This window comes from Epargyreus clarus, unplaced genomic scaffold (genome assembly GCF_041222505.1).
Source record: "Epargyreus clarus isolate Ecla_fem2 unplaced genomic scaffold, WU_Ecla_fem_2.2 ptg000003l, whole genome shotgun sequence".
Classification (NCBI taxonomy): Eukaryota; Metazoa; Arthropoda; class Insecta; order Lepidoptera; family Hesperiidae; genus Epargyreus; species Epargyreus clarus.
In genome coordinates this window covers 18641071-18652013 of record NW_027332211.1, presented here as the reverse complement: position 1 = coordinate 18652013, position 10943 = coordinate 18641071, and the positions used below count along the sequence as shown (strand labels likewise).

General features: G+C 36.8%; 1 protein-coding gene across 3 annotated transcripts in view; it reads right to left on the bottom strand.

Annotated features, from left to right (window-relative positions):
- Nucleotides 1-2137: 2137 nt before the first annotated feature.
- LOC140756562 (zwei Ig domain protein zig-8) overlaps nucleotides 2138-10943 on the bottom strand; it is a 468720-nt gene continuing 459914 nt past the window's right edge. Inside the window, exons 5-7 of one of the 3 annotated variants that reach the window (XM_073092088.1) lie at nucleotides 10799-10941; nucleotides 4891-5062; nucleotides 2138-3594 (exon numbers count right to left, since the gene is read on the bottom strand). In XM_073092088.1, coding sequence (XP_072948189.1) covers nucleotides 3470-3594; nucleotides 4891-5062; nucleotides 10799-10941 — 440 coding nt within the window. In that variant the 3' untranslated portion in view covers nucleotides 2138-3469. The remainder of the gene's footprint in view (nucleotides 3595-4890; nucleotides 5063-10798; nucleotides 10942-10943) is intronic. The other 2 variants (XM_073092097.1, XM_073092105.1) reach the window with 2 other exon arrangements.

The following is a 10943-nucleotide window of genomic DNA, read 5'->3' as shown; positions in this document are numbered from 1 at the left end:
CACCATTATGATTATTTGAAATAGCAATGATTTAATAAAGACTTCATGTTATTTATATGTAAATACATATAAATAACATGAAGATATAAAAGTCAATGTACTTTTTTATTTTTATAAATGAAAAAAAAACATCAAATCGTTGACGATTATAATTAATGCAATATGAAGTAATCATCGGTGATTCCGGTTAACCCTACGTTGTAATGCTTAACCTTATAATCTTTTGCTTTCAAAGTTTTGTTATTTACTGACTTGGGATCTATTATATTAGGCTCTCAGGCTCAGGACTCGACGATCTGATAACATTAAAATACGCTGAAAACGGCCCACCGGGCGTAATTAAATGTTTTAATTGTCCAACTTTGGTAAATACTAAATGAGCATAGTTCCCGGCGCCCGCGACCAACTTGCCCAATAAAACGCGATCGGCACACAAATCGAGCCGCCTCCATTCTGTTACACGTTTTATTTGAATGTCGATATTTAATCTGAAATTCCAAAAATATAATAGGTACCTATGTTTGATATCTCTACTTTTGATTAACAACAGTTCAAAGATATTTCTTCGACCTAATTGACTTTATTCGTTTTCGTACGGGTATTGCATTGAAAAGGATTGTAATCAAAGTTTTATAGAATAACTTCTGATACCCAGTAGACAAACACTCAATATAGCCTATACGGAATATAACGCCCATAACTCATACGCGTGCTCAATCTTGCGTGGATTCACAAAGGCTTAAATCACCTCTAGCAAATTACCCAGCGACAGGCTTGGCTCGGTGCCCGTTAGCCTCCACTTAACACTAACTTACAATAGAATGCTCGCAGTAGTTCACAATCACTCCCGCTACTTCCAGATCGAACATTCAGTTCTGTATTTATTTTAGAAAATCGCGAACATTCTCCGACAAAGAAACGGGGCGGAGCGGATGTAACAAGAGATACGACAACTAGTATCAGCGGAAAATAGATTTATCTGTAGCGTTCTGTGTTGAAAAATTCATGAAATATATTTTTAAAGCTGTCTATGTTTCAAACATGACGAAAATTCCAGTGAGGTATTTTGAAAATTACACTTCTTTGTAGAGCGACGAGCAACTTACTTTTGAGTGCTTATTCTTATTCTGGATTTGTTCTGACGCTAATTTATATTTTTGGTGTAAATTTAATAAATGCATAATGCTACAACTTGCTTTAGAAAATAAAAAAAACTTCCGTTTTATATTTGCAAAATGTGAAAAATGTACGCTTCTCTTTGGAATACGATTCAATATTTTTTTAGAAAACAAGATACTTCAACGTAGCCGGTACTCCAGGTTGTAAAGCCTCGATACAAACTGATATTATAATGTAAAGCAAAATATATTTATTCGAGGGGTGTCACAAAGTGGGCGAAATATTACCTATACATTATACGAGATCAAGTTTCTTGTCTGGAAAGTTTTGTGAGGAGAACAAATATTATGTACGCGCTTTCCCAACTCACGTTACCAAACCACTTTGTATATCATCCTTTTCGTTTTAATGGTATCGAATTGACATTAAACTACTAGGGGGTGAATAATTACCGAAATTTGTATTTATTCATCGTCCTCAATTAAAAAAGGAAAGCAAAAATAGATCGATCAGTGCATCGAACAGTGATTTTACACGTGACTTAAATCATCAGTAAAGACATAGCACTCAAGTATTCATAATATTTCATTAAGTATATGAACTTTAAAACTCAGCTGCTTATATTTAAATAATAATATTGAATAAAGCTCAATAACAAATATCAAACAATTCTGGAGCACTATCTGTGTTTTGTTAGAACAGTTGATATCCCCGTCAAGATCAAGACGCCGTGTGTAGGTGGCATTACAACCGGCTTCACCCATACTTCAAATATTATTACTTTATAAAAAATAAATCAGAACTGAATATTCGTGATCTGTTACTGTAAAATAATAAATATTGTAGAGGCTATTCAAACGGCATTTAAAACTGTCAATGATTAGGAATGAGGAAAGTCAGAAATATAGGGAAAACTCTATCGTTTGTCTAATTGGGTTCGTTGTATCCCTCTGGCGTGGCCTTGAAATATTATTGTTATTCATAATTTATGTTAAATATTTATAGATTTTGTTTAAACATCTGTGAATAAATTGCGTGAATAATTATACGGTATACCTCTCCAAGTCGTTAGCAATTATTTTGTTCCTTGAAGTCTTCGAGGACTTTCCAACTTCCCACATCCCATAACATTATTACCAGTACTTTTGTAATTAATTTAACAGTGATATATTGAGTGTTCAGACATTGTTTGTGTGTCTATGGCCTTTTAAATTTACTGTATCATCCAATGTATGCTAATTATCACGGTGTGTACCGTGTATGAAAAAAGTTTGCTTTTTAAACAGATTTTAATTAAATAAAAATTACAGCTAGAAACAAGAACTATTTAGCTGATTGTTTTAATAGGTACAATTGTAACATTTAGACATACAATATTCAGTGACACTTTATGTATTAACCAAGATGCTACTTTCAAAGAGAAATGATAATAATTACTCCGTAGAAAGAATTAGTTTTGATACAGATTAAATTGTAATATTTTTTTACAAATTGTGTATGTGAAAGGCTGCAGGTTGAGCTATAAGTTGTATTAATTAATTAACTTAGTCAAAATTCGTTGAGAATCGTTAGTCGAATGATTCCGCTGCAGCATGTAGCACTTATAGGATTTTATGCTATTTCTCGACCACATGTTCCGTCGCAGGTAGCGACGACGATTCACATTTATAAATACATTATTATTAAATACAAATCTGCTCCTTATAACAAATGGTATTTACAGTATCTAGAGGAGCAACAAATACGATTTACAAACCAAAGGTAAGTCGACAATCGTTCCGGAGAGCGTCGCCGAGCACTGAACGAATCGAATGACGAGACAACACTGCTGTATGTACAAAATAATTCATGTATAGTTAATAAATTACCTTATATTATGCTGCTGTAGATGACTAATTATTGTATATTAATAAATTTAGCATAGTTCGAAAGTGGTACCTTTCGCCTACGCACATCGGGTAACGTTGAATAGTTTAACGTTAATCCATTATGCAGACGGCAGTGCGGAACATCGTGCTGAAACGCTTACAAGGGACGCGGCGGCGGGCGTCGGGCCGCGTTACAAGACGTTAATTAATTTACAAGCACGCACATGTCGGAGGACCCGGACCCGCCCTCCCCGGAACGGCCGACGAAACGTGACGAACATTAATCACAGCGATCCGACGCTACACATCACCCGCTCGTCATAAAAACCTTACACTTTAAAATCTCTAACGTCATTAAATAAGTTTATTCATTAGGTACTTAATTAGGCGAAAACTAAGTCTTCGCCGGATAAAATGATGTACGAGAACATTTATCGAGGGTAATCACTGTGGGACACTGAGAGTCAGAGGCGCGGGCGGCATCAGCTGGCGAGCAGCGCGCGCAGCAGCCGCGCGTGCAGCGCGCCCGCCAGCAGCAGCGCCGCCACGCAGCGCCCGCTGTCCGACAGCCCCGCCGAGCCCGTCTGCATCGCCGCCGGCCGCTCGCCTGCACGCGACACACATCCACGTAGCAACAAACATCTCTACATATATTTTGTAATTGGCTACAATACGATACACGTTGTGTTACTATTGCCATCTAGACTAGTACCCTTAGCATGAGTTTTTACGTTTGCGCGAAAACGTTCGATGTTTACGATTTCGCGCATACAGCGCCCACGTGGACCGTATCGGAACTAAGTGACCGCAGTATAAGTTTCAAACACGGAACTGTAACGCTATCAAAATTAAATTAAAAATAAATGCATTCTATTTATATTTGTAAATTAATTTGTCGTTACAATTGACTATTCAATTATTCAAAACTCAAAATGCGAAATGTCAGTTCCGATAAGGTCCACGGCGGCGCTGTATGAGCTGATTGATAAACGTTGAAAGTTTAAGAGTAAACGTAAAAACTCTTACTAAGGGTATAGAATGTCATCATCATAATTTACATGCATGATAATGGTATGTCTGTAAATAAAATTGTACTGCTTCTAATAAAAGCATCAAAATATTAAACGAAGCAGTACTTAAAGATATAACAAAATAAACGAGTGTAAATTGACGCATCGTTACAAATGACCCCTCGACGGTCGCTGCCCTCAAAGCAATGCCATTAGGGGCTGCAGTTTAAGTGAAAGGTGCTTCGTCTTCGGAAAAAATAGGTCAAAGCACCCACTGGACCACTGAACGCATGGAAATAATAAGAAGTGGGGCGAGGACGATATTATTGCTCCAGAAACGATCATGAAGTTAGTGTTTCCATGTTTATTTATTGGTTTACATTTTTCTGTTAGGATATCTTACTGTTGGACACTATTACTAATTTTGTTTATTCATAGTTCCATATTATACAATATAGTATAGGATGCTATGAAGTGTAGAGTTTTGGCTAAACGAATATATCGCGTGGTTCTATTTAAAATTACATGTATATATTGTTGTGCAATCTTCTAAATATTAGAGTAGGAATTTTGAAGATGGATAATAAATTAAAGATTAAATGTTAGTCAATGAAATAACGATATCTGAAACATAGCAGTGGAAACATTTCCAAAATTCGTCAGATTCGGATGTAATGTCACTTTCGTATCCTATAAACTAACCGCTCTCGCGTAGTACTGGATAATTGTGGGGATGGCTAACCGTGATGCATCTCTTCATTTTGTGGCGGTTAAGTGCGTTCAATTACAAGCGGTTGCATATTAACATTATTAGTTGGGGAAGCGCTAGCCACGCTGTTGTTCGCGGTTGATCGCTAGTGTGGAGAAGAGACAAAGCGGTATGAATACATTACCATTGAGCACGTGCACGCGCACGGAGGCGAGCTCGGCGTTGGAGGGCGCGCACGAGTAGCGGCCCGAGTCGGCGGGCGCGGCGTCCTGCACCAGCAGGTACGACGTCGTGGCCGCGCCCTTCTCCGTCACCACCGACACGCCGCCGCGCGACGAGTCGTACGATATCACCTGCTTCACACACAACCCGCCCGCATTCTCATAACCGCTCACACGGCACACGTTACACGTTACACGTTACAGTACGGTATGGGGACGCGGGCGTTCGTTCTTTTGTTAGTTATGTGCAATTATGGACAACTAACGATGCTGTGGTTAGTCGGTTATTAAATTATTATTTAGATATCCATCAATAATTTCAAAGTTAAAAATTATTATAAATGTAACAAACTCGACTGCTTAAAATGTAGCCTATGACACTCTCACAATTAAGAGGAGTCCAACGACATCCCATATGTTAGAATCCGTTACGTTGTTTGGGCTGCAGGGCGTGCTCAAAACTGAGGCTTACCGACATACAAAAATAATTACTGTTTGCAATCAGATAAAAACCGGCGGTCAAGAAGCTTTTTAAACATGAAAATGTCTACAAATGTATACCAGTATACAAATACAATAATGTAATAACTGAAGTAATATGAGAAATATGATGTATCTGCAGTAAGTCAGTCCGTGACTGTAAGAATAATCACTACTAAATATCTGACTTTAATAAGAGATTTCATAGAATTCAGGAGTCATACAACTTCTTGACCTGCGGGATTATGAGTTAGCAGTAGTAGTGATTACAACATGAATTTATCCTTTTTATACAAGCGGCGGTTTCCTATTTTGTGTTGCTATACAGCAAATTCTAGTCTAATTATAATAACTAAAAGGTTTTTTGTCACAATACTCTAACTTCGCAATATTGCTATTTATTCGAATTAGCATGTAAGCTATAAAAAGCAATAGATTTTTTATCTTATCGTCCACATCTTAGTGACATGAGAAGTAAACATGTTATTTTATTATCACGTTGGGCATTTTCTCAGAACAAAATAATGTCGTAGCTATTGTTCTTTAATATTTTATCAAACAAAATATTCGTATTACATAACGGAATGTATGAATGGAATGTCTACATGTGAACACGAATGTATTTTATTGTAAGCAACAAATTAAATTACATTCCAGATCGTTATTTACGTCCTTTTCACGTCATAATTCTTTGTAAATAAGCAAAATGTTTTGATATTATTGCAGCTTTTCCTATTAAAAACGATTTCAATTTGACCTTTTATAAAAATAAGCATAATAAGAATGGATTTGTCAAAATATAACGTTTTACATTAAATAGTATCGGAATTCGGAACGTTCCTTTATAAATGTCATCGAAGGTAATTTGGCGTTTGACGTAATTTCAAATTAATATCGAGTTGTAATTACGGCGGTTGACAAGGATTTCAATTATAAATTTTCGTGATTTATCTCAAAGGCATCCCCCGGGTGGCGCAAGTGGCGCGTTAGCATGCAGGGCGGCGGCTCGCGGAACTAATATCGCGAGGCTCACGTCCACAACTTGGATCAATTAAAGTTGATAATACTTATACAACTTTAACTTCATTCTTCTTCATTTATATTTTTGACGTCAACAAAATTTTTTGACTAGACGTTATTTTTTGAGTTGATACATCAAACAGTCAGTCAGCGACTGGAATATAAATTTTATTTATTATTAACACGTCTGCGTTGAAATAACATTTGTTAAGGCGTTTTGAGAAAAAGATAACACTAAAATTTTTACAGGGGCACGGTTACCGTCTCGCATAAACACAAGTGCAATGACCTTTCATCGAGATTCCCTTTTAGCCCAATATTTACGTAAATGTAATTTTATTTTTTTAATTAAATATATTATTAAATAATACTGAAAAATTAAACAAGAGACATCTAGACTCAAGCCAATTTACTATTATTATAAAATCAATCAAACGGTACAAAGTCGTTCATGTATTTATTTGCTAATTAGAAGGCAATACGTAGGGATCGTCTCACTCGGTAAGCTTGTTACGGGTTTCCAATTATATATTATAATTTCTACAAATTAATAATACGTCGAGTCTCTTGAGTCGCCCCGTCTATGCTCTCATTAGTTATATGCCATTCGGTTACACCACCAATTATATTTGTGATTGATTAATTTAACTTTCAATATTAGTTACATTCGTGCCACTTTGGATATAATGTTTATTTAATACGTTATCGAACCGTTTCGTAGCAGACACTTATAGTAAGAGCATTCCACTATAAGCGAGATGATTAAAAATTTAAGATTTATTTCATAATTCAAAGAGATTAGTCTTAGTTAACATTAGTTTATTTTCATACCTATTAAATAACATGAAACCCATTTGATAGGAGAATCATTGTGTCACTTTACTATCTTTAATCAAATCAGGTGTAGTGTTCCTACACAAATACTCCTTACATTGAAAACATTTTTGACCACCATTTTTAAATTTACTTTTCTTCCAGCGTTTAAGTGTATGATGAAATAATTTATGGATAATCAATACATAAGAGAGTCGTTCCAAATAATATCAATCATAATAATGAATGGGCTCTGGCCCATTAGCTCTGGCTAATACAAGTCATTTTCGTCGCTCGCCATCGCCGGCCGTCGCGCTGCAGCGGGGTCCCGGGGAATTCCTGATGGATTTCGCCCAATTTCCGCCTTAAGTGTTGAGAATTTATTTGTCACAGAATTCAATATTTGTTTCAGAGAACAAATTGATTATCAGCGTCGTGTTATTTGGCTTGCTCGTAACTTGGTGCTTAATTCTAAGTAGAAATGACTGTCGTTAAGCTTTCGATAGGTACTCGTAAATTAATGTAGCCAATTGAAGTTTCAATTTTTATTTTTAATAAAAGAGTCACATGTGACATATAGTCAAAATGTCATCCTGTTCCTCTATTTAAATTCGGAAACGCGAATAAGGAAGTGAGCCAGGGCGTGGGGACACAACACACACAACAAACTAGCGAAATGTTTGATTTGTAGTCGACGACGCTCGGGAATTTTGATTGTGACGCTGATCCCGCCGTCCCGATATGATATTTGCCTCTTTTCTCTGCCTTACTTTCGGGGTTATACCATTGATATATTTTTACAAAAATTCCGAGGAAACCTTTGGTAAATTCAGCTGGTATTATTTGCAGGTGTGACTTTAATGAATTAAAATCTATTTTTGAGTTAATTACGAGTATTATTGATCACAGATGCCTTACCGCAACTGTTAGAATAATGTACTTATTAAAATATACTATTTAATAATATAGCTATTTTAAAAAGCTTAACTACCATGAGCTAAATCCAAAATTTAGTTTAATCCTCTTTGAAACTAAATTAACATATACTCTTGAGATGAAGATTTATATTTACAGATTGGCTCATTGTGAGGCGTCGCGCGTTTCAATATAATTAGTAAAGAAGACGGTGGGTACCGCCGTCCTTGGCCGAGGCTCTGAATAAATTACTCGAAGAGCACCTGAAACTGGGCTGAACTTGGCAAATTGGGAATATTTGTATAATTACGAAAATGATGGATGAGAGAGGCGCGCGTAACTCAGTCACACCTGGATACCGAAACGTGACATGGGAAGCTTATCCCGAAAGTTAGGGCCGGGGATGGGTTCTCCGTCAGTCATATATTGTACTTTAGAGTGCATGCTATCTACAGAGAGACAGTGGAGATATAGATAGGTGTAGCATCGTTACAGTCTTTATATAGAACGGGAAGGCCAGATTATCAGAAAGTAGATCGTCTTAATTTAGTGACGTCGACGCTCGGCGTCCCTATCAGGGACTTGGTTGCACTAGATGTTATCCTCACTCCTAATACTGATTCTATCACAAATTAGTTAATAATTTTGGGTTAAACTTAAGTCTTCTATTTAATAAGATAATTCTCAAAGTACATTCTGCAATGCGTTCTTTGTGTGCGTTCTTTTGTGCAATCTTGCGATGTTTGTGTGTCCATATTTATCATTTCATGTATTTTTTTGCTTCAGTCGCATAACTCCAAGTTTTTCGTCCAGATATTTGATTACAATAATGCCATATTTAATTAAAAATTCCACTCTTATACTATTTTACCTTTAAGAAATGTTCATCATTTATCAAGTGCACGAATTAAGCTTGAAAACGAGAAATGATATATCATTATAATTCCTTTACCAATATTAGCTGAGTAGTTTGGCTCGTATATCTGAATCGACTACCCCGAGTACATTAATCGGAGCGTATAAAGCTTAATCAAGGGTCTCTATAATCGTACGATTTGATCGCATTTGATCGCCGGAACTCAATTATAGTCGGCGGCGATTGATCTTCGACTGGCTTAATGACTGTCATTTCGTTGATCCTTACTTTATTACTATAATCTAACTTAACTAAATACACGAATCAAACTGGTCTAAAATCAATGAAAATTGTATTTCTTGATATCATTTCAGAAATGATATATAGGAGTACAAATAAGTTTCTGCCGTTTCAATGTAGATGGTGTGGCACGGAGTTCCAGTTAGCTTTCGCAGATGATACCGGGCTTAAAAATTAGTTGGGTCATTCAAGAACAACATAACCTATTGATATTATTGACTTCATATTGGTAAAATGTAATTTTTGTTAGTTGAAAATGTCCGAATTTGAGCCAATTAAGCCTCATTTGCGGGAAAATTTACTTTACTTATTTTATTTGAAAAAATCAACTGTTGAGTCGCGTCGATTGCTCGTAGAAGCATATGGTGAGGCTGCTTTGAGTGAGAGAACGTGTCGTGAGTGGTTTCAAAAGTTTAAAGACGGTGATTTCGATGTTTAAGACGAAGATCGCAGTGGAAGGCCAGAAATTTACGAGGATGCAGAATTGGAGGAATTATTGGAGGAAGATTCATCTCAAACGCAAAAGGAACTTGCTCTAACATTAGAAGTTAGTCTCACATAATTTAAAACCATTAGGAATTATTAATAAACAAGGAAATTGGGTTCCGTACGAATTAAAGCCGAGAGATATTGAACGCAGATTATGTTTAAGTGAAATACTGCTAGCTAGACATAAACAAAGAGTTTTTTACATCGTATTGTAACTGACGATGAGAAATGGATACATTATGATAATACAAAGAGAAAAAGTCATGGGGATTACCTGGCCACGCGTCAACATCGACAGCAAAACCGCATATTCACGGAAATAAACTCATGCTGTGTATTTGATGGGATCAGCTGGGGTAGTGTAGCGAGTTGGTTAATCCGAGCGAAACAATTACTGGAATTCTCTATCGTACACAACTGATGAGATTGAGCCGAGCTCTGAAGAACAAACGCCCTCAATACTATTCTACACACGACAAAATTATTCTCCTATATGACGCGTAGTTCTCCTAAATGCGCGTCCATATGTAGCGGTTTCCGTGAAAAAGTATTTGAAAACACTTGATTGGGAAGTGTTACCGCACCCGCCGTATTCACCAGACATTGCACCATCCGACTATCACCTGTTCCGGTCCATGGCTCATGTCCTGTCGGAGCAGCAGTTCACAACATATGAAGATACCAAAAATTGGGTTAATTCGTGGATAGCCTCAAAAGATAAGAAGTTCTTCAGACGTGGGATCCGAATGTTGCCTGAGAAATGGGAAAAAGTAGTTGCAAGTGATGGACAATACTTTGAATAAATTTAAACAACCGTTCTGTTACAATAAAAAAATAGTTTTTGATGAAAACGGCGGAACCTTACTTGTAGCTCATTATGTTTACATATGGATAATCTAAACAAAGGGAGCAAGGGAAACCAGCACCCTTTATGTAATTAGACCAGTTTGTTGTATATTGTCATCTTATTCTATTAATAAAATGGAGTGAATAATTACTTTGCGGCCGCTCACCTCGTCCTCGTGGTACCAGAATATGTAGGCGGGCGGCTCCGGGCTGAACTGGATAAGGCAGGTCAGGTTGATGGTGGAGCCGATGTCCACGTGCAGGTCTGGCCCGCCCAGTATGCGGGCTGACGGCACT